At 42.2% G+C, this 25,632-nt stretch overlaps 1 protein-coding gene across 1 annotated transcript; it reads left to right on the top strand.

Annotated features, from left to right (window-relative positions):
- Positions 1-18,293: 18,293 nt before the first annotated feature.
- Positions 18,294-19,900, top strand: LOC147618302 (uncharacterized). Its single transcript, XM_086775223.1, has 3 exons — positions 18,294-19,256; positions 19,488-19,572; positions 19,846-19,900. Exons 1-3 carry the CDS (start codon positions 18,311-18,313, stop codon positions 19,898-19,900), a joined length of 1,086 nt encoding a protein of 361 aa, XP_086631349.1. The 5' UTR covers positions 18,294-18,310.
- Positions 19,901-25,632: the final 5,732 nt, after the last annotated feature.

The following is a 25,632-nucleotide window of genomic DNA, read 5'->3' as shown; positions in this document are numbered from 1 at the left end:
ATTCAATGGCGTAATCTTGGGTGCATTAGGATTATGTGGACATTGAGCGATCAAATGATCTATGCCACAACGATTACATGTAAGTACCGGCATTCCCGATGTACTCCCTTGATTTGGTTGCATCTGAGTAGCGATCTTCTGTAGCCTATTAGGGCACTCCGCTACACGATGCGGTCCACCACACTCGTAGCATTGAAGAGGTGGTCTCCTCGCCATGGTATTAAGGTTTTGCCCTCTTGTGGCGAGAGCAGCCGCTTGATATACAGGCTTAACTTGCCCGAAATGATCCTCCATGTAGTACTGGGGAATCATTTCAAACGTATCAATCCCGTATGGAGCAGTGGGGTCTATCTCCTCTTCATAATCCCCACACGCACTATGTGACTCACAACCCATCTGGTTTATTGGGGTAATCCTTGGATGTGGAGGTTGTGGTCCTAACACTGGCGGTGGTAACGGCACAGACTGGACTACATTCGGATTCCTTGGAACTATGTGCTGTGACGGTTGCTCGATAGGTTGTGCAGGCATTAGCGCGGGTACTTGAGGTGTGTTTGACCAAGCTAGTGGTGCCTGATTTGCCAACATTCACTTAAGTGTTAGGCAATCTTTAGATTGATGGCCATACTTACCACATGCATTGCAATTCCCATTGAACTTGACTCTGAATGTGGGACATTCACTCGTGCTATGTGGTCCTAAGCACACCGAACACCATTGTTGCTCTCTTCTTGGGTACATATGGCTATTCTGAGGAGCTCGATTACCCCTAAAGTATTCTTGGAGAGCCTTAGTAAGGTCGGTCACAGACATTTCAGATATCTTGGGCTCCTTGGCAATTGGTTTTACCGTCATTGGCTCGTGCCCAGATACTTGCGAACTAACGGATTTTGTTTCTGAAGACACCTTTTTACCTGCAATCATCAAGTTGTCTTCTAACTGGATTGCATTGGCAGTGACTGCTTCCCACGTTGTAAGACCTCTAATGACTAGGCCATTGTAAATGTCCTCGTGGCGCAATCCTCGGATGAATCTATCGAGGAGTTGGTTGTTATTGAAGCGTTCATCGGGAGTGCAACGAGAATTTAGATGCTTCAATCGACTTATAAAGTCTCTCACTGACTCCCCTTCCTCGCGTTCAGCTTTTTGGAGTTGAGATGCTACTCCCCAAAGCACACCCTCACGTATGTATTCTTTCAAGAACAATCTCTTGAGAGTGGGGTAGTGAGTGCGCTCTTCAACCCTTAAGGTTCGATACCAATCTCCGGCCTTCCCACTCAAGGTTAAGCCTAAGGCTTTACACTTATGCAGCTCATTGTGCTCTTCTAAGGAATCACACACGTGTTCAAAGACTTCAATGTGCTTCCTAACATCCTCGTTGCCACTGAAGTTTTGAGTGAGCTTAGCCACTTGTACTGCCTTGCTTCTAGGTTCTCTCTCAGGCATGCCCCGCATGTTTTCCGCAATGGATCGTCCGATCGTCTGAGCAAACGCTGCGAGATCACCTAAGTGAGCAGGCATAGTTGGTGGAGGCACTTCTGGGATAGCCTGGCTGATAGGAGTTGGCGTTGGTCTGAGTATGTTGGCAAATGACGTAGGATATGATATGTAGCTAGGCCTAGCTCCTCTTGGATAAGGGTTGTGATAAGGTGGTCGTGGAGCATACGCCATTGGCATACTAAGAGGCGTAGGAGCTACATGAGCATGAGTAGAGATAGGTACATAGGGTCGATAGGCACTAGCACGCACTGTTGTAGGTACTGTTCCACTAGGTAGCGGCGTTGTACTAACTACAGTGGTAACAGGTGCGCTTTCTGTCATGCTCATCATTGGGGTAGGCATTGTGGATTCCTTAATGGAAAGTTGAGCCAAGGTTGGAAAACTAAAGTTACTGCTCGTGGGCTCAACCTGCATTGAGACTCCAGGCGAAACAACATATGAAGGGTCTATGGGACTCAACGAGGGAGTCTCCAATTGTGATAGGGTTGGTTGTTTGGCCTTGCCCGTATCCAAAAACCTCATAGGGCCAGTGGAAACTAGGTCCACTCCCCTATTTTGCCTCTCAATTTGGATAATTCTATGAATCACCTCACATATCATGTGTTGTTGCTCCTCTAGATTAGTGGCGCTAGATGTAGATCGTAGGACTTCTAACCAACCTACATGGTATGTGTAACCCGTGTATAGGTCCGTTAGAGTCTCTGTGTGTAGATCATATTCCCAATTTTCATTGAGAAATATCCCATCTAGACTTGGTGTGCCAAACGGTTCTCTTGAAGTGGACGCAATGTCACTTCTTATGGATTGGCTTCTAGGGACCTCTACTTTAGGAAGAGCATCGGAATGTGGTAGCTCAGTAGGGCCCTCATTAAACGAAGTGGGTAGAATATCCACATGGACACTCTTTGGGAAGGTAGGGTCCACATAAGATGTGAATGGCGAATCTACTACCCCTCCTTCCTCATTTACTTCGCTTGTCGCATGTTCAGAGCGTGTAGCTCTACTAAAGGTCTCTATTAGACGACTAAACATGCTAGATCCGAGTTGTGGGGCCCACACTGGCATGTTTTGACTTGTCTCCTCAGGGTTCTTGGTAGGGTGTCCTTCCATGGCTTCTGAGTCAGAGGACGAGTCACTATCCACTATTCGTGGATCTTGGGTTGCACTCCCTTGGGTTCCAGCCGAAGGCCAAGATGCCAACGTGGAGGGATGGTGTGAGCCTGCGTAGACTGAAACGCTTTCTAGTGGTTCAGGCTCTAGCACCCGACCAGAACGTAGATGCATGTGACGTGGGTACCCTACGTGCGTTGGTAACTACCCTTGAAGCCCACACAAGTGGTTTCTTGGGTATTTTGCACCTCGTTTTTACTTGTTTTTAGATTGTTTTTAACTCGTTTTTGACCCCCTTACTTACGGTCGAACTTGGACTAGGGCGTGTGATAGCTCGAAATGAGCGTATCGTTTAAAGGGTCCTAGTGTGCTTTACAGCACCGTGTTTGCCTATCTAGAGCTCCTGCAGTCCTCAAAACAGTCCGTTTTCCTTGGGGGAAAGGGGCAAAAGCCTATTTGCTTGTGGAGGAAAGGGTGAGGGCTTTATCCCACATGCTCACTTTACTCCTTGGGGAGTGGGCTACATATAGGGCACGACTTCCCATAAGCTCTCACTTGAAAGAAAGCTATGGAGGCTCACTCTCCTATATATATATATCAAAAGACCGAGACCGAGACCGAGGCCGGGGCCGGGGCCGGGGTCGTGGGTCGTGGGTCGTGGGGGGTTCTTTCTTTTCAAAATTTTTTTCTCTAATTAGAAAATCTTTCCTCTCTTCCTCTCCACACGTTTGGTTCTTTCTTTAAAAATAAATTTTAATTTTTTTGTTTTTAATTTTTTGTATTTTTTTAAATTTTTATTTTCTGTTTTTTTTTTCTGAGATAAGTTCTCTAGGGTTTCTAGCCTTGGCCGCGTTGCAGCTCGCACACACAGCACAGATCTGGGGATTCAGAAACCCCCTCACACGCAGAAAACCAGATAACCGATCGTGCGCCCACACGCGGGGCGGAAAATTAACAAAAGAAACAGAAATGTAGAAGACAAATTGCAGAAACAGAGATTGCAACCACTGAAACACCTCAACAGCAAACACACAGTCGCTTTCCTACAGTGTAGATTAAACTTCACGCAGTAGCCGAGCTGCAAACTGGAGCTTGGTGCAGGGCAACTCCCCGGCAGCGGCGCCAAAAATGTGCGCTTTTGCCGCACAGGTCGTAGCTGGGGACTTGCCGGACACCGTATGCGAGCCACGAATGGCTGCAAGCATACAACCAGGGAAGGAAGCTCAAACAGAATGCCAAAGGGTGTGTCACTCACCGCTCAACCGCTGCCTTGAAGGATTCCCGCGTCGCAGCCGTGAAGAAGGAGCCGCCGTCGCCGCTCTACCGCCTCTCCGCCGCCGTGCCGCTACACAGTGCTCGATCGCTCTCTCACTCTCTCTCTCTCTCTCACACACACGCAGGAGAAGGAAACCAAAGAGATAAGGCAAGAGCACTCTTGTATTCACAACACATGAGAATGAGGATTTTAGGGTTACATTTGACCCTTATAGGTGACTTGGCCGTTCACACGTGGGTGCCCATACATGGCCGGCCGATCCTAACCCTTATCCTACTAATATTCAAGGTGCGCCTCTCATCGACGATCACCCAATCCCTTCATCCTTAACATATGGTGCCGACAAGCCCGGCCCATGACTCAGCATAGTTAAACTAATTACATGACGTAAAACGTAGTACGTCTGATTGTCCGTCATAGGTTAACAAAGGACTACTTGCAAAAGTGGTTGGAAGTGTTTATTGATGATCTATGTGCACATGCTCGATGGGAATGCTTGATGGGAAGATCATTTGAATTGTTTGAGGAAGGTGTTTGAACGTTGTCAATTATATCAGATATCACTAAACCCTTTGAAGTGCCAGTTATGGGTCAAGCATGGTGTGATACTAGGACACATAGTCTCAAAAAATGGCATATCCACTGATGATAGCAAGGTCAAGTTAATCTTGGAACTACCACCGCTCACCAACTACAAAGGTGTGCAAAGGTTTATGGGTCATGTGGGTTAGTATCGACACTTCATCATATTTTATGTGGAGATAGCCAGACCCTTGTATAAATTTCTCATTGTCTTTGAGTGGACCACAAGGAGTGTCAAGAGGCTTATGATCGTCTGAAGAAAGCCTTGGTAAGTGCACCCATTTTGCGACCCCCCAATTGGGATCTTATATTCCACGTACACATAGATGCATCAAATTTTTCAATTGGTTGCGTGCTAGCCCAACCTGGTGAATTTAAGTTGGACTATCCAGTTTGCTTTGCTAGTCGTCAATTGAATGATGCAGAGGTGAACTACACCACTACCGAAAGAGAAGGATTGGCCATGGTCTACGCAGTCAAGAAATACCGACATTATCTCTTGGCTAACAAATTCATATTTTTTGTGGACCATCAAGCTTTGTTATATCTAGTGAATAAACCTTGCACCACAGGAAGAATCACACGTTGGGGCTACTATTGTTGTTAGAATTTGACTTTACTGTGGTAAGGAAGGGATGTAAGATCCCCCTGTTCCCACCGAGCAACAGCTTCGGGATACTAGCAGCGGAAGTAGCACTTCTCGCGCGGGACAGGGGTCCCACATTCGGGGCCTCACCCACGGATATCCAGATAAGAGACTAATCCGTCGATTGTTCCAAAACCGAACCCGGAAAAACTCCCTTTACCGGAAAGCACGGGCGATTCCACCAGGATAACTTTTTACTCTAACGTAGTCAAGGTCATTTCTGATCGAGCTGATCCAATTGCATCTATAAGATACTTGGTCAGATCAAGGAAGAAACTTGCACTTGGATCATTAGGATCAACGCTTTTTTCCCCATTCAAGAGGCATAGCCGTTGATTCCTATCCATAGAACAGTTACTGTCCGGGATTTATTTTATCTATCGTAAAAACAAAAGTTTGAGTCTCGATTTACGGATCCATCAGTCCAGCCTAACCCCATCCAATCCCATGGGTTAGCCAACCGCCCAACCACTGTAGTGATGGGATCCAATTAAAAATTTGGTTAGGTTTTGTCCCGGGTACCAAGGAAAAGAGTTCCAAGGCCCCCTAGCCGGATGTTCATGCAAAATAAAACTAGTCACACCACTCACACACCCAATATGAAATTGCCTTTTCACAGATTCAACCAGTTTAAAACAATCCTTTAATAAAACCATGGTATCACTGATCACCATCTTCCAATTTATCCAGTTGATTCTTAATTTTTCCATCATTCCTTCATCAGAGTATCTATGGCATCATTGGCAACTAGGACGCTCACCACCTGTCCACTCAGGGGCCGTTTCTTAGTTCCTAGCCCTTAATACTCGGCAATATAATCACTTATCAAGATGGACTCTCGTTGAAGATCAGCAAGATCAACCAACGGATCCATATAAGGAGCCATGGACTCATCCATTGAAGACCAGCAAGGTCAATCAACCAGATCCATGCTCGATTTCAGAAAACAACTCCAACTCTGTTCCAATATCTTCCTCGACGCACGCGTGGGTATCCTAGGCGACCCAGAGCCCGAGCACCGTATGGTCAGCACCCTCTAGGATCCTTCGTAGGTGACCTAGCGCTTCACTCATAGGCCGCTTCCTTGGCCCCTCATCCACCGTACCGGAAGCTCACCATTTTAATCGCACCGAGGCTGGTCAAGACCTCGGCCGACCTTGCTACGCGAGACGTCCTTCATTGACTCTCCGTCTCAGCAGTTGCAACATTATCAGTTAGGTCTCACGACCTTAATCACAAGGTAGTCACAATGCTCCCCCAGCAATCTTGACATAAAACAGTCATTTACAAACAGCATTTACAAACAGTTTACAATACAGTTTCTATTTTTACTTTCATTTTTCCACATTATCCCTCATCAATCCACATTACTTATTCCATATTCCATTTATATGTATACTCATCCCCTCCCATCATTTTCCATCTCAACACTTCATATTCCTTCACATCACATATCGTATATTCACATTCATACATATATTCATATCTCCACATCCACATCCACATTCACATCCACACATCCACATCTACATCCATACATCTATTTTCACATCCACATCTACATGCACATTCATGCATCCACATCCATACATCCACATCTACATGCACATTCACATCCATACATCTACATCTATATGCGTACATTCTCATCTACATGCATACATCCACATCTCTATGCATACATCCACATCCACATCCACATTCACATTCTCCTCCTACATCTACATCTACATGCATACATCCACCTCCACATTCACATCCACATCTATACATCTACATCTACATGCATACATCCATCTCCACATCCACATCCACATCTACATCTACATGCATACATCCACCTCCACATCCACATCCATATCTATACATCTACATCTACATGCATACATCCACATCCACATCTATACATCTACATCTACATGCCTACATCTACATCTCCATTCACATCCACATCTATACATCTACATCTACATGCATCCATCCACATCTCTATTTACATCCTCATCTATACATCTACTTCTACATGCATACATCCACATCTCCATGCATACATCCACCTCCACCTTCACACTCACATCCATACATCTACATCTACATGCAAACATCCACATCTCCATGCATAATAAAATTCTTTTAATTAATCTAGGATGATAGTTCCTAGAATATGGTAGGAAGTCCTCTTTTTATGCTTTGAATGAATTTATTTTATGCGTAATTTCTATAAAAATTTTGCCATAGCTCCGCTACTATGACTGATAAATCTCAATTTTTTTCTAAGGGATAAAGCTTATCATTAAGGAAATAATTAGAATGGTCTCTAATTGGGTCATCAATCCATAATGGATTGAATCATCAATGTGCGTAAACTAAAAGCATAGCAAAAAGCCATTAATTTGGCCTCAAGCATAGCTTAATCTTGGATTAAGGAAAAGCTTTATGAAAAGCTTCATTTGGATTGAGAATGGGTCATGAGTATGACCATTTCTTGAGTGAGAGAGAGAAATTACATAAAAACTATTAGAATTTAAACATAAATGAAAATTAACTTCAATAGCATTTATTAAATTATGTAACTCTTCACTACTATTCACCAATTAACTTCAATAGCATTTAAAAAACCATACCAATTAAACTTCTCAAGCTTGAGAGGGGTTGAGAAGGGAGAATCATTGAGTAATTATAGAAAAGATCAAAATTCAATATACTTACCTTATAATTTGCTTGATTCTTTATTCACGGTAGAGGCCCCCAACCAATCAATTTGTTTAGTATGTTGATGGAGCCACCAATGGGGATTGAAGAAAGAGAGAAGTATCAAAAACTAGTGAATTATTAAAGAATTCACAGTTCTTGGCTTAGGTAGAGTAGAGTAACAATGCATAAGACATTATATATTTTGGCTTAGGTGGAGTAGGGTAACAAAGCATAAGACACTATATATTTTGGCTTAGGTGGAGTAGAGTAACAAAGCATAAGACACTATATATTTTGGCTTAGGTGGAGTAGAGTAACAAAGCATAAGACACTATATTTTTTTGGCTTAGGTGGAGTAGAGTAACAAGGCATAAGACTCTATATCTTTTTCAACAAGGGGAGGCTTCTATTTATAGGAAAATTTGAGCTCCTAACCAAACAAACTGATTCTAGAATTTTCCAAGTCAGTTTGGTCACTTTTTGACCATTTTTAGGTCAGTTAAGCTAACTTTTTGGAACTAGACTTGAATGAGGAGAGAGGAGAGATAAAATATCTCAATTTTTATGAGTTTAAAATTTATTCAAGCATGTGAAATATGCACCTCCTTTAAAGAATTCCCCTTCCTTACATATGTGTCATAATGGAATCATTTTAATATTGCTCATAGTTTTTTACTAATAAGCCTTGTACATTTTCAACTCTTCATCTTATGTGAGCATTTAAGGGACTCCCCTTCCTTACATATGTGTCATAGTAAAATCATTATTCCCAAAATATCTCATATTTTTAATATTGCTCATAGTTTTTTATTAATAAACCTTGTACATTTTCAACTCTTCATCTTATGTGAAATATGCACCTCCTTTAAAGAACTCTCCTTCCTTACATATGTGTCATAATGGAATCATTTTAATATTGCTCATAGTTTTTTACTAATAAACCTTGTACATTTTCAACTCTTCATCTTATGTGAGCATTTAAGGGACTCCCCTTCCTTACATATGTGTCATAATAAAATCATTATTCCCAAAATATCTCATATTTTTAATATAGTTTTTTACTAATAAACCTTGTACATTTTCAACTCTTCACCTCATGTGAGCATTTACTCATTTTTGGGTATTTTCTTTTTACAATTTGGATTTATCTCCTCTCTACACATGGATTGATGCTATTGGCCCATAGGAACCTTAATTGGACCATAGTCTAAAGATTTATGAAAATCTAGACCCTTAGGCTAAGGTTCTTTATACCTATTTCCAATTAATTCCAATTGCACATTGGAAAATTCTTTTTAAATTTCTGTTTCAGGGGAACTCATCTGAATTATAAGAGATATTTTTCTATCTAGAAATATTCAAAATCTGAATATTCTCTCTCTAGAATATTCTCTCTCTAAGTTAAAACAGTCACAAACAAGATCTCTTATATTTCAGAAAAGGAATTGATTACAGATGAATATACTAGACATCAAAAAGGGGTTGGGGGAGGAATCTTACATTATTCTAGGAAAAGGGTCTTCCTTTTTTTAAAAAAAATAGAAACTTTCTTTTATTTTAGAGAGGGAATAATTATAAGATCAGAAAGGGAGATTCTTACTCCTGTATACCTCGAAGGCTGGGGAGGAATATTACATTCTACCCCACTTAAAAAGTGCGAGATGTCCTCATCTCGCAAGGTAGAGGATAACTCTTTTTCTTAAGATCCAATTTTTATTCTGGGGTTGCTTATATTCTGGTCAACCCAACAGAACACTGGGATAAATATCCCTTATATAGAACTCATCATTAAATAACAATTCATTCAGATTATATCATTCATAGCTTTAACATGATAATGGTCCATTAGACCGAAAGTTTCCTTCGGAACATTCCTCCACGAAAATTCCAGTCAAGCAAGTTCTCAATTTGACATCCCTTAACTTGATCTATCGGTCAAGTATTAACAGTAGCAATCTGACAGCACAACCCACTAATCTCATAGTGATCTGCTGAATTCATTATCATCATTCTAGTTATGAGTATCATCATAGGGACTCGTCCCATTCCCCCTCATTGTGGTTTTATTATATTTCAACTAATTTTTAAAATCAACATTTTTCAATCAGCATTTTCAATCAGAATCCAAATCAATTCATCAATTCTCAAACAGAATTAAAAATCATATCAATCACATTCAAAATCATCATCTGGATAGCATTAACACTTATAATTTCAAGTCTTAGATTTACTCGTATATACTGTCAGTAAAGAGCTGCAGTATACTCTCGGTATATACGGGTAGTCACGGCCCTTGGAATTATAAGGTAAATACTATCATGTCTAGGCCTCAAGCAAGTCAGGGATTCTATATAATTGCGGTACTCCCATCTGAAGAACCAATTACCAAATTATGAATTTCAGTTTGAATATCAAATTGTATGAATTATATCACACAATTATAACCTTTTTGTGTTTCTTGATAAATTTTTGACATATTTGTCTTCTCAAAAAGGGGTTGGGGGAAGAATCTTACATTCTACCCCACTTAAAAAACGCGAGATGTCCTCATCTCGCAACTTGGAATAATTTCGCAAGATGCACGAATATGAGACTTAGAGAAAAATTTTAATCACGATTAACCACCAAGAAAAGTCTTAAAGAGAGCAAGATTCAAAATAAGAACAAGATTTAAACTTTATTCATTGTCGGAACTTATACAGTAAAGATAGAGAAACTCTTTACACTTCCATAAGCCCGTCCATCATATGGTCACAAAAGCAGTCCTCACAAGCTGCACAAGTATAGGGTAACTCATCTATGGGAATGATTCTGCTGGTTATTGCCGCACCCATCTCAGTGGTATGAGGTGATCTAACAAAAGGACCTCTGAGAGGCAAGCCAAAAACGGGGTAAAGGCATATCTTCTCATGAGGAAGAAAACATGCCAGTAAGAAGACCCGCTCAGAAAACCCAAGATGCCTTGATCTCATGACACAGTAGTATCGGGGACCCAAACCCAAAGCTTCAATAACCATGGCCAAGCGGACATTGTTACGAAAGTGCTGCTGACCCCAGGGTGTTACCTTAGTTATGTTTTGATAGGTCCGCCATTTGGTCTGCACTACAGAAGTTCCTAGGTGAGGAAAAAGTGAGCGCTCATACTGTTCTATAAAGTCTTTCTTCACAGACTCTCTTGCGTCTTGAAGGTGAGAAATCATCAGGGATAAAACTAATTCTTGTTGCCAAGCCATGAAGGGAATTAAGAAAGAAAGGAGATTGATGGGAGTAAGATTACCGTGAGCGACAAGTAAAGTTACGACTTATATAAAGGAAGGAGCTAGCGTAACCTAGAAGCCAACGGTAACTTGCCACTGAAGTTTTACCGTCTTTCTATGATTTGAGTTTGACACATTTTTTCTATAGAAGGCATTAAGAATTTTGAGATGAGGAGATAAAAGAAGCTTGTAGGCTAAGTCACCTTCTTTCATTGAATTTAGATATAAGGGTCACAATATCTGGGGGATAACTTCTTATACTCCCCAAGAGATAAAGAACTCCTTTTGGGCCGTACTCGAATGAAAACCAAAACCTTGGTATCCAAAACACCGATTCTCACTTCTGAACTCATTGTTCTAAATCCTTAAAACAGGTGGGACTCCTGAGAAGTATTCTAGGAAAAGGGTCTTCCTTTTTTTTAAAAAAACAGAAACTTTCTTTTATTTTAGAGAGGGAATAATTATAAGATCAGAAAGGGAGATTCTTACTCCTGTATACCTCGAAGGCTGGGGAGGAATCTTACAAGGGAAAACAATATGTGTTGGCTGACCACCTGTCCAGAGTTCCAAATGGTGGAGAATCAGCAAACTGGTATCCATGATGACCTCCTTGATGTTTGTCTATTCAAATTGGATATGGTACCGGAAAGGAGCAAAGAGATTTCAGAGTATTTGTCTTATGGCTTCCCTCAGAACAACGTACCCTTAATTAAGGATAAGATGCGAAGGCTTACCAAGCTTGCAGCACCTTACCAATGGAGAGTTTTATAGATTGGGCAAAGACAATGTGCTCAAGCGATGCATAAGGGAGGATGAATTCATGACCATAATGGAAGAATCTCATTCTGGGATAGCAGGCGGGCATTTTGCCAATAAAATTACAACCCGAAAGGTGCTACAAGCTGGACTCTGGTGGCCCACGTTATTCGGGGACACTAATGAGTTCGTCAAAAGATGCATAGAATGCCAACATTCGCGATCCCACAAAAAAGAGACAAGATGCCACTAACCCCTATCATTGTCAGGCAACCATTTGAGAAATGGGGAATAGATTTTGTGGGGCCTATAAGTCCGACAGCTCATCCATCACAAGCCCGCTACATAATCGTAGCCACTGATTATTTCACAAAGCGAGCAGAGGCTAGATTTTCAAAGAAAGGTGGATGCACGAACAACTGCAAAATTTGTATATGAGCATATCATATCACAATTCGGATGCCCATTGGAATTGGTGAGTGACCGTGGCTCACATTTAATTAATGAGGTGATTAATCAATTGCTTGTAGGATTCTTGGTAATCCATCATAAATCTTCACCACATACTACCCTTAAGCAAATGGTCAGGCAGAAAGTACCAATAAGATTTTGTGTACCATCCTGACAAAAATTATGGAAGCAAGTCGAACATAAGCTTATAGCAGCTCTTTGGGCCTACCGCACATCCTATAAGGTGGCAATAGGATATACTCCTTTCCGTCTAGCTTATGGTGTTAAAGTAGTTATGCCATGGAATACTTAGTCCCTAGCTTAAGAATTGCTATACAAGAACGTCTAACTGAAAATGCATTAGCTGAAAGGCTAATTGGCTTGGAAAAACTGGATGAAACCTGGTTGATAGCATCACACGGACTCATGGTTGAAAAGTTGCGCAAAAAACATTGGTTTGATAGAAACCTCAAAAGCAAAAAGATTTAAAAATAGGGGACCTTGTCCTCATGTATGGTGTGGGAAGCGCCAGGAAAAAGAAACTGAAATACCGCCGTCTGGGACCATTCCGTGTATCAAAAATCTCACCTCAAGGGTCTGTCCAAATAGACACAATTGACGGCATCCAAATGGAGGGCTATGTCAATGGGAATAAACTAAAAAAATACTTTGGACCATTAACCCAGGAGATATTCTTCCAAGAACAACTCTCAAAAAAACAGAAGTAATCAGCAAAAGAAAAAATCCAACAAGCGCAAGACGAGGCTAAAGCTAGGCAAGCAAAAGCTACAATGCAGAAGGACCTGATTCATGTCAATATGGCGTCCATAACCATGGTGGACAAAGAGGATCTAAACATTGAACTAGCAAGACGCAAGTTGGGACTCATAAACAAATAAGAGCATTTCAACAAGTGTTGCATTAATAGATACGCGATCGAGCCACAACCTAATCTCAAATGATACTTGGATAGCCTTAGGGAAACCAAACCTGGAACACACGGATGCAAAAGTTCGTAGTGTGCACTTAACAACAACAAAGGCCTTTAGGTATTTAAATGTTAACATTTCCATCAGTAATAATCCCTTGGTTGGAAAGGTGTCTGTAATGCCTGCAGGTACAATGGAAGAGGAAATGATCTTAAGACGATCCTTGATCTGTGCCAACAAGTGCCATATCCAATGGGAAGACAGAACAACATCGCTAACCATCGGTACAAAAGGAATGTCCAACCATTATGGACCTTGACAAATTAGGGCAAACAAATTGCTGCAGAAGAAGCGGTACTTCAGAAAACCAGAATCTACACCTACCGTGTTCAAATTGCCTACACAAAGCCCAACATACAAGAGTACATACAAATGGGTACCCAAGATTCACCCAAAGGGTCAACCTAAGAGGAAGGAACCAATGAATGATGAACGCTCTCATGAGAGAACCCAGTTCAAAAGTCAACCATTGACACCACCTACAAAGTGGCAAAAGGAGACCAAGAACTTGCAGAAGCCTCATGATTGCTATTCAACAGTGGATTTGAAAGGACCTACTGCAAGCACAAGGCTACTATCAAGGAAATACAACAATATGGCTACCTAAAAAAAAATCGATGAGACAGACGCCACAATAGGTTTGGATCAATATACAAAAGAAGGTAAGAGATTTCAGCATATCAACTCCCCAAAAGAACAAACCCCCCACTTGCACTTGTGTGGAGAAGGAAGCAAATTCAGCAACTTGAGTTGAGAATGACTCAAGCAACAATAATACCCACATCCCAGACCTTCACGACGGGAAAACTTCACATCCCCAGGTCTGTAACTTCACGGGAGAACATCGCGTCCCAGACCTTCACGGGAGAACTTCACGTCCTAGACCTTCATGGGAAAACTTCACGTCCCCAAGTCTGCAACTTCACGGGAGAACTTCACGTCCCATACCTTCACGGGAGAAATTCACGTCCCCGAACTTCACGAGAGACCTTCATGGGAGAACTTCACGTCCTCCAGTCTGCAACTTCATGGAAACCTTTCATGCCTTCAAATTCACACATTTTACTATATGGGAAGGTCCTCATCCTCACGAACCTTTCACTAACATACTAACACTAATTAACACCAAAAAAAAGGAGGGGGTGGCTTCCACCAGTTATTCGACTGACAATATATGGTTGTACAAATGTCTATGTCAGAATCTGAGTCCCGGGAGCAACCACCTCCAACACAAGCCAACAGTGCCACAGGGTCCCAGAGTGCCAGCAAGCTGAGGAGCAACTTCTAGGGCCCTTACGCCCAGTCCTTCCAGGGAACTCTCATCCTTAGAAGACAGGTCACTAAACCACATGGAAAAATCACTCTGCAGTGCCACAGTAAGGAGTGCCTCCATCTGTTGGAAGATGCGGAAGTAAAGGATAAGCTGGAAAAAGTCGACAGAATGGCTACAGTGCTATCCAGAGGGATCAACACAAACCTCTGCACAAAATATCTCTATACATATGACAAGCAGACAAAGAGAGGAAAAATTACAAAGGCACACGGTACCACGGAAGAGCTGCTCATAACAGAAGACCTCATCAGAGACACTTTATAGCTCCCCGCATGGCAGTTAAGGCCCACAAACACACAATACATACAATGCCCATCAAGGAGATGCTAAAGAGAGATTCTTATAACTCCAATGGGGAAAAGTATGAGAACATCAAGGATGAAGCCACAGAGAAAGCTTACAGGGCAATGTCTTTGATGATGCAAATCAAACCAGTTTTTACAGGTATAATAGGGTCAGCCTTAACAGGGTTGCCAAAGCACATGAAGAAAAGGGGGTGTATGCATAAATAGGTGGACTTAATACCTATGTCCGGGACACAGCTAGTACACTGATAGTAACCATTTAATACAAAGCAAAAAGTGGGTTGTTTAAAAAAAGAAAAAGAAGAAGAACCGTTTTTCGGTTACAAAGCAAAAAGTGGATGTTTAAAAAAAAGAAAAAGAGAAAGAACCGTTTTTTGGTACTCCCCACGTCCTCTCTCTCTCTCTCTCTCTCTCTCTCTGCTGGTGAACAAGCTTCCATGGCGACTTCATGTCTATGTATGTCTTGTGATTGATGGTAAGGCTTACCCTCTATAGCAGAATCTCTCTCTCTCTCTCTCTCTCTCTCTCTCTCTCTCTCTCTCTCTCTCTTTGCCGTGAACAACCTTCGATGTGGCGACTTCATATGTGTGTCTGTGTGTCTTGTGATTGCTGGTGGTAAGCCTTCCCTCTATAGAAGAATCTCTCTCTCTCTCTCTCTCTCTCTCTCTCTCTCTCTCTCTCTCTCTCTCTTTGCTTTAAACAAGCCTCCACGGTGACTTCACGTCTGTGTGTGTTTTTGCATTGCAGGTTTCCTGGATTTCTTAACTGAGGGCCGGCCAAGGCACCAGCCAAGTCAGGGCGGCCCAAGCCACCAGTCGCTCGCAGCCCGCCAGATCGAAAAAATAGACAATGTCACAAGCAGCCCTTCTCAGAAATTAGAAGCATTGCAGTAGCTGCGTACGGGGCTTGTGGAAAGCTACCTTCATCTCATCTTACAGTGTCTTCGAAGTTTTGATGGACAGGTCTGACTCTCTTAAGAGCCTCATGCTATCCATGTTGAACTGATCAAAAGGAGTTTTTTCAACATGGAAATAGTTCCAATTGCACAAGCAGAAGATGTTCAAAGCAGCTTATGTACATGTGCTGGCTCCTTCAAGTGTGCACCATGCAAATCAAAATTAATCAGGGAGTACGAAACAGGCCGGAAGCGTGCTTATCGTGAGAAGTTAAAGTCAAGGAAGTCACCAGTGAAACAACTCAGGCTCAGCATCACAAAACAGAAGGTGATTACTTCAAAAGTGATTAAGTGTTTCACGGATTACTCACAGGGTCTTGACAATAAAGCAAAGGGTGAGATCATCACAAGTATACTCAACCATCGAGCTTTAAGAGATGTGCAATTTAATTGTGCATCTCTTAATTGTCACAAAGTTGAGGAATCCACACAGGATCATAAGATCTTGCTCCATGGATTACACAATACCCTCAAGGCTGTCAAAAGACCAAAAAGCTCTAGGGAATTGTTTGTTAAACGGGTAAGTATCATGATGGTCATGAATTCCACAAGTAGAAAACCAAATATAGCAGTTGCATCAAGGTACTTGGAGTTCATCGAAGGAATTTTTATGCAGCTAGGTCTCAAATGAAGCAACATGACTCACATTTGTCATTGCATTTGTGTGAGCGACAATGACAACATATAAGTATAATCATAGAGGAAGTGAAAGATTTAGTAATTACATATTGGACAAACAATACACGTGTGTCGCCGAACAAAAAGGATGTATGTCGAAAGCATGGTGGACGAAAGCTGTATGAGAAGCATCCGGTGCATCTGCTTGAACAACCTCAGGTTTGTCTTCCTTGTTATGCCATACTTTTTAAATGTCCCTAATTACCTCTTGGTTGTACATTGGTCGGTAGTGCAGGGCTGAAGTTAGGCACCAGCTTCATAGTGTGTAATACTAGTCTACCATGGTAACCCTTGTAGATAAATAGCTACCACTTTCAATTACAGTTTCATCCTCATAAAGGTGGCTAGCAAAGGAAGCCACGAAGGTGGTGGTAGGCTTACAGATTGGTAGCAAAGGTTTTGCTCAAGCTGATATGTTATTAGGCCAGCAGCTAGAAGCATCAGGTTAGGATTTATGTCATACCAATGAACTCCAAGCCTGGGAGCTGATAAGAGTGGTATCTTCATGGTAGGTACTATGCTAAGAGTGGTGGCTCCCAGGCTTGGAGCTCAGTTACCAAGCTTGGAGCTCATAGGCATGAGGCTGGGAGTGATTCAGGTGGTATCTTGATGATAGGTACTATGCTAAGAGTTAAGGTAGCCACCACTGTTTACATTGCAGCTACTGTTCCAAAGCTGGTAGTTACCTTTCTATCCCTAAAAGCCACCATTGTCAACCTGGTAGCTTCCACTCTTAAGATGGTTGCTACCTTACCTACCTACTGGCTTTCACTCTATACAGGTAGCTACCATTGTTAACATGGCAGCTACTGTTCCAAACCTGGTAGTTACCTTTCTGCCTTTAAAAGCCACCATTGTCAACCTGGTAGCTTCCACTCTTAACATGGTTGCTACCTTACCTAGCTGATGGTTCTCACTCTATACAGGTAGCTACCACTATTAACATGGCAGCTACTGTTCCAAAGCTGGTAGTTACCTTTCTGTCTTTAAAAGCCACTATTGTCAACCTGGTAGCTTCCACTCTTAACATGATTGCTACCTTACCTACCTGGTGGCTTTCACTCTTAATAGGTAGCTACCACTGTTAACATGGCAACTACTGTTCCAAAGCTGGTAGTTACCTTTCTGTCCCTAAAAGCCACCATTGTTCACCTAGTAGCTTCCACTCTTAACATGGTTGCTACCTTATCTACCTGGTGGCGTCCACTCTAACCAAATAGCTACCACTCTTAACACGACAGCTATTTTTCCAAACCTTTAACCTAAAAGCTATTGTTTATTTCTGGCATGAAAAATTTCTAAATTACCAAGTTAGTTCTAATTCTTTGACTTCTATAAGCTATATATGTTGTTCATAGGCTGATTTCTTGTCCTGATTTATTGCGGGTAGAATTCTTTCTTGCTTTCAAACAGAGTCATCCAGAGGTACAGATTCACTAAAGAGCATTTGAAAATCTGAAGCCTTATTTTGTACGCAAGCTTCGAGATCGGTACAGTTGTTGTTGCATCACACATGTCCAGATGTCATTCTTACGAGATGCTATCAACCATTTATGCCAAGCTGGTCCAGGTGTGCATGGAAAAGGGTGTATATGTCAATGTAACATTTGTGGTGTTGGAGAAAAATGCACAGCTCACACACAAACTTACTCAAGCCTTACAAATTTGTGGGAATCAGTATTGTGTTTGAGGCCTAGCAATTCAGACTTCTTTGCTTTGAAGTGTTTGATGGGAGAGTGCCCATCTTGTGGACCCTCAAAGAAGCTTTCGACATGTCCTATGGAGGAATCAAGTAGCGTACGCACAATAAAGGTGAAGATTTTTGAAGACATTCAAGTTGGTGAAACAGATTCTGGCAAGAAAAAGAAAAGAAAAGTTCTCTCCCACAAGGAGATGCAACCTGGGGAACTATTTGACCTCTTTAGGGATCACTTACAAAAGTTCATAAAGCACAACTTTATCTACAGATGGCAAGCTGAGCAATTTAAAGAGTGTCTACGTGTATTTCCTAACGATGTGGTTGTTTCAGTTGTAGACTTTGCTGAAAATTATACATTCAAAGAACAAAATGAGATTCAATCAATGCATTGGTTTTCTCGCCAAGTTACAATATTTGTCCATATCACATATGTGCATATTGCAGGAAGTCTTCAAAAGTATTATCATTTTTACATTTCTGATGATAAAACTCATGATACTCTTTTTGTTCAACATTGCTTCATGCTCCATCATGGATGGTTGAAAGAGCTAGGCTTATCCCTCAAGGAGCATTGGGTGTGGTCAGACGGGGCAGCCTCGCAGTTTAAGGCAAAGAGGCCTTTCTACTTTGTTGCCCGATATGGGACTCTCACAGGGTTAAAGATGACACATCATTTCTCGGCATCTGGTCATGGGAAGGGTGAACATGATGGTGCAGGTGCTATTATCAAAAGACATTTGACTCAGGAGCAGCTTAAGCCAGACTGTAGAAAATTGCAATGTGCAGAGGATGTGGTTGCCTTTTTAAGACAAACCATGTGTGATGGGGCTGCTGCCACATATGCATCCAAAGTAAGACCAGTTACCAGGGTGTTTTGGGAAGTTAAGGAAGGCGACGTGGATAGAAGCAAGAAGTGGGACTGCAAATCTGTGGATGGCACTCGTGGGATACATTGTGTCTCAAGTTACTCTTTAACAAATGGAAAAGCTCTCAGATGCAGGGAGCTATCATGCTTTTGCAATTCTTGTATGCAAGGCCTTTGGAGGAGGTGCTCTAGGAAGTCACATGTCAAGAAGTGGGAGTATGTTACCCTTGAACCTTCAGAAGATGTCAGAGATGCTAATGAAGTTGAAGATTTTGCATACGAAGGACACCATGATGCTTTGAGTGATGCACTTTGCATTGGTGACAATTTTGCTATCATAGCTCCTCATGACAATGAGGAGCTTGCAGATTTTTATGTCTTGAAATGCACAGCTCAGAAGCAAAAATCTTATACTAAGCTAACAGATGGCTGGGGGAATGTTTGCCTTGCTGGTTCATTTGTTGTCAAGGGAATATGGTACAAACAAGTGAAAGGAAATCCCTATGAGTATAAGCTATTACGGCACAAGCCTGAAGTTATTTTGCCATCCCACCTTGTAAGATCCATCAAGTTCCCAATGGAAAAGGTTCAAGGATGTGGGATGAGATTTTTGATTTCCCCAGAAGCATATGAGGCTATTTACAATACCACTCCCTTTGATGTATAGCTTGCTGAAAATAATTCAAGCTGTTTCTTTTGGACATACTTGTTTTTTTTGGATCCTCGTCTACTCATGCTGATCTCTTGCAGGCAAGGGTCACCTAGAGCCACACCAGGCTTGTGGGTGTCTGTGAATGATAATTAAACTTGCCTGATCTTTCTTAGGGATGCTCAAATTGTGGTACATGGTAAATCTTACTAGGCACATTCCATACATGTCAAGGTATTCTTTTACACTATGGATCTTATGATGTGGCATGACCATATTGCTCAAGATGCACAATTAATGAGCTTCTAAAGTATACCACTATACCACTACCTAGCAGGAGGACCTTGGTAGTAGCACTTGGTAGTAGGCTACAAGCATCTAGGTAGCACCAAGATAGCAGAAGATAGTGATATGGTATCAAGCAGGTAGTAGTATGGTAGCACCTACATACTAGCCTGGCAGCACCTGGGAATAAACCAAGCATCTACATACTAACATAGCAACATCTGGAAATAAATCTATCACCCACCAGTATACCAGTACCTAGCAGCAGGAACTTGGTAGCACTTGGTAGTAGCCTGCAAACACATTAGGACCTCAATGGAAGGCTTCTTGGGCCCTTTTATTTGGCAGTTTAAGAGAGTCAAACCTTTTCTCTTAAGAAGAAACGTTTTCTAATTAGAAGCTTCAAAACGGCTACTTTATTCGAATTTGAATTTTGGGGGAAAAATGGAATTTAAAATCTAGCAGATAAAACCATATCATGTAACATATCTATGGAAAGCTCTTGATGCGTAGATCACGGATTTGTAATCTCTGCTCAAATCGGAGCTTGTATGTAGAAGTTATGGAGGTCCGAAAATTGTAAAATTGCCCCCCCCCCCCCCCCTTTGGGAGAAAAAGTGTACCCTTTGACCACTCTTACACCTCTCTTAAAAACCCAACATTTCAGTCCACATGGCAACCCCCCATTTGGCTATTCCTTAATCACCTTGATTAGGCTTGGGCAAATTAAAGGGCCCAAGAAGACCCCATTCACTTCCTAATGACCTAGGTAGCACCAAGGTAGCAGTCTACAGATTATACTAGTGTTTTAAATTTAGTAGTGCAAAAACATTATAGCAGAAATTGAAAAACTTTACATTATACCAGTGTTTCAAATTTAGACTAAAGATACCTGTAATCAAGACAATAACTTATATATCCAGTCTACAGCTTGGCAAGAGTGCAAAAACGGCCATCGCATTATGTCAGTTAGAACACTTCTACAACATATACAAGGTTCCAAAGTGGACTCCATAATAAAAATTTACATTTAGTTTGTTGGGAACATAATGGGCTGATCACGTCTCGCTATACTACAGTTCATTCATATGTTCGTCCATCCACCTCCTTTGCACAACTATGTTATCATCTTTCATGATTGGTAGCGACGTATCTGTTGAGATATCGAGCTCATCTAGTGAGGCGGTGGACACTGATGACCCGCCTGGGGGATAGGCCCCACACATACACCACTGGCATGGTTGGTGAGATCTTGGGTGATATGCGGCCAGTGGGATGACATGCTGTGTGACAGCCATTCTAGAGACTGGCATAGTTATAGCGCCAGCTCATTTAGTCGGGTTCACACTATAGAGAACCCGTGTATGTATTTGGTTGAGTACCTTTCATATTGTGTGTACTCTTATTCTTGTATATGGTGTGTTGAGTGTTGAGTGGAGAAGAAGAAGATTTTCAGCCAGGCTCTCACCTTGTGTGTTCTCTATTAGGGTTTTGTGAGTGTGTGTGTGTGCTTGCAAGAGCTCAAGCTCTCTTTCCCCCTGCATCTTTTCATGGTATCAGAGCCTGGTTTGTGCTAAGGGCTGAGCTGCAAGCAAGAGAACCACAGGAAGCGGTACGAGGGTAAGAGCTTCAACTACTCTTCCCTAGTTGTGTTGGTGACTACACCCTTGTTGGGTGCTCTACGGGAGGCACTGGCAAACGATCTCTGATTGAGGAGCTTTCTTCGCGGGAGTAAAGTTATAGGGCAACTATAGGGTCCTATTGGATAAAATTTTCTGGGTCGAAAACGCGTTTCGGGCGCGTCTGGACCTCCGTTTTTCAGAAAGCAAGCGATTTCGAGCACTGCGGGTAAGTCATCGATTCTCTGCAGAACTTTGTTTTAAGAACTGCAGGAAGACAGATTGACTGTGCAGACACTGTGGGTGCTGCAAAGAGGTCTACAGTTGCCATTGGGTGTATGTATGCACATTGAAGTCACTGGTTTGTGACATTTGAGAGTACTACAGTATCGCTGTAGAAAATACAGCAGTTTGTGCAGAAAAAACCAGAGTGCTGTTTCTGGTAAAATTGTGTGTTTGGCAAGATGTCAAATGATGGGATAACCCAGATTGTGGTTGAGAAGCTTGATAAGAATAACTTCCATGCTTGGAGGTTTAGGTTGACGAATTTCCTGATGGGAAAAGGCTATTGGGACTACATAGAAGGTGCGCATGAAGAGGCACCGGAGATACCGGATATAAATCCGACTGCTGCAGATGTGAAAGAGTTTAAAGACTGGAATCAAGGAGCCAGGAAGGTTATGCATTGGCTCTCCATTAGTATACAGGATACCATGATTGGGCACATTCAGGATGCCAAGTCCCCCAAGGAGGCGTGGGACACCTTGGTAAAGCTCTATGAAACAAATACCAAGGCACGCAAGATACAGTTGAAGAATGAACTTCATACTGTGGAGAAAAAGAGCATGTCTGTGAATGACTATGCGCTGAAGATAAAGGGTATTGTGGAATCCCTTGCATCTATTGGTGTGTCAGTAGATGATGATGACAAGGTGGAAGTCTATCTACGTGGTCTCGGGCCACAATACAAGGCGTTCAAGATGTCCATTCAGACTCAGGAAAACATTCCCAACTTTACAGATTTGGTGTCTATGCTGATTATCGAAGAGAAGAGCTTGGGTGAAGACCAACAGTCTTCACAAAGCAAAAACAGTTCAAAGCAACAGGCCTTCTACACGAGTTCAGGAAGAGGACGAGGTAGAGGAGGCCGTGGACGCGGTCAAGGAGGTGGCCGAACAGGTAATCAGAACTATGGCCAGCAGCAGCAGCAGCAACAACAACAGTCCCAGAATCAACAACAACAACAACACGCAGGTGTAAGAGGCAAATTCAGAGGCAGGGGGAGTCAAAGAGGTCGTGGAAACTGCAAAGGCAATATAATGATGCACGTGAATGCTATTATTGTGGTATGCCTGGACATGTGCAGGCAGAATGTTATAAGAAGCAGGCTGACATGCAAAATGGGAAAGTGCAGCAAAACAACTATGCATCCTCGAGCAGAAATAATGAGGATAATGAAAGGTTGTTTGTCATGCAGCATGTCGTGAATGCCATGTCTGAAAATGTTGATGCAGCACAAAAAGATAATGTATGGTATGTGGATTCAGGCGCTTCGAACCACATGATGAGTCATGGGGAGTGGTTCAAGGAGATGAAAAACCCGGAAAGACCAGGTTTTGTGGAAACTGGGGATGACACTTCTCATCCAATTGCCCATGTTGGAGATGTGCCATTGTCTATGCAGGATGGCAAAGTGAAGTACCTTGCAGATGTACTTCATGTACCGAACATAACAAAGAATCTGGTTTCAGTTGGCCAGATGATTGAGCAGGGTTTGTAGGTTCGGTTTAACCCTGATGGTTGTTATGTTGAAGACTTTAAAGACAAGTGCAGGTTGGTTGCAAAAGGCAACAGAGTGGGCAGAATGTTTACATTGAATGTAGACATGCCTGAAATGAGTGCTGCGATGTTTACAAATGGTTCAGGAATTGTTGCAGACACAGACATTTGGCATAAAAGGATTGGACATGTGAATGTGCAGAGATTGAAGTCTATGCAAACTAAGGGAATTGTGACAGGGCTGCCAAAATTTAAAGTGGAAGGTATGCAGAAAATATGTGAAGCATGCCAATTTGGGAAGCAAACAAAGCATGTGTTTCCACGTAACAGGTATGTGAGCAGAAATGCACTAGATGTTGTGCATTCCGATGTATGGGGTCCTACAAAGACCATATCTATGGGAGGCTGCAGGTATCATGTGACTTTCATTGATGACCACACAAGAAAAGTGTGGGTATATTTTATGAAGGAGAAGAGTGAGGTGTTCACTCACTTTCAAAATTTCAGAGTTTTGGTTGAAAAGCAAACATGGAAATATGTAAAGTGCCTAAGGTCAGATGGAGGGGGAGAGTACTTCTCCAATGAGTTCTCTGAATTTTCGAAGAAGAATGGTATTCGGAGACAGTTTACATGCAGATACACTCCGCAGCAAAATGGAGTTGCTGAGTGGAAAAACAGGCACATTACTGAGATTGCGCGAGCATTGATGGAAGAGAAGAATATGCCGCATAGCTATTGGGCTGAGGCTGTTTCTACAGCAGTATACATCATGAACAGGACTCCAACTGCAGCCATACATGATGTAGCTCTAGAGGAGAGGTTTACTGGCAAAAAACTAGATTTGTGTCATCTGAAAGTCTTTGGATGCATTGCATATGTGCATGTGCCAGATGAGCTGAGAACTAAGCTGGATCCAAAAGCTGAAAAATGTGTGTTTATTGGATACTCCCTTGAGCAAAAGGGATACAGGTGTTATAACCCTGCTGCACGTGAGTTGAGGGTAAGCAGGGATGTTGTCTTTGATGAGATGAGCAGCTGGTATGCTGTTGAAAAAGAAGCTGTTGGGACTGATGTGAGTGGAAGTGTGGTTCCACAGAATGCAGGTCAGCAATCACAGTCTTTGAGTGGACCAGGAGAGTCCTCTTCTAGTGGGTCTATTGATAAACCATGGAGTGGCAGGCTACGTCATAATACCAGTCCTGCAAATGTGATTAGTACATCACGTAAAGGAAAAGAGAAAGTGGTTGAGCCCCTTGGTATGCCTGACATTTCTGCAGGCCATTCTCATGTTGTTGGAGAGTCTAGTGGCTCAGATATGAGCGATGAGGAGCTTGGGATCCCAGCTATGAGAACACCTGGTGTAAAGAAGGCTATGGAAGCCATGAATGAAAAGCTGCGAAGATCAGGGAGAGTGAAGAACCCTGTGCAGAGATTTACATATGATGGTTATGTGGCACATCACTATGCATATATGGCAAAGGTTGTGCAAGTTGTAGAGCCCACATGCATTGATGAGGCTGTTGGAAATGTGTGTTGGGAGAAAGTTATGGATGAGGAGATGGATGCACTATATGGAAATGAAACTTGGGATTTAGTGCAATTGCCTGAAGGCAAGAAAGCCATTGGATGCAAGTGGGTGTACAAAGTTAAACATAACAGTGATGGAAGCATAAACAGGTACAAGGCTAGATTGGTAGCCAAAGGATATGCGCAAACATATGGGATTGATTATGAGGAAACTTTCAGCCCAGTTGCCAAGATGGCAACGGTGAGAGTTGTGATAGCAGTGGCTGCGTCAAAGCAATGGTCTTTACATCAGATGGAAGTAAAGAATGCATTCTTGCATGGGGATTTGCAAGAAGAGGTGTATATGTTGCAGCCACCTGGTTATGAGGATGTGGGTCACCCCAAGCATGTTTACAGGTTGAAGAAAGCCTTGTATAGCTTAAAGCAAGCACCAAGAGCATGGTCTGACAAGATTTCTGAATATCTTGTCACTATTGGCTTTCATGTAGCCAATGCAGATTTCTCGCTGTATGTGAGACATGGTGATAGAGGAGTTGAATATCTTGTCACTATTGGCTTTCATGTAGCCAATGCAGATTTCTCGCTGTATGTGAGACATGGTGATAGAGGAGTTGTGCTTGTTGTCATCTATGTGGATGACTTGATCATTACGGGGGACCATGATGTAGAGATCTTTGA

The sequence above is a fragment of the Cibotium barometz genome, chromosome 35 (assembly GCF_041138505.1).
Source record: "Cibotium barometz isolate CiBa-2024 chromosome 35, ASM4113850v1, whole genome shotgun sequence".
Classification (NCBI taxonomy): Eukaryota; Viridiplantae; Streptophyta; class Polypodiopsida; order Cyatheales; family Cibotiaceae; genus Cibotium; species Cibotium barometz.
This window is presented reverse-complemented; position numbering and strand designations above follow the sequence as displayed.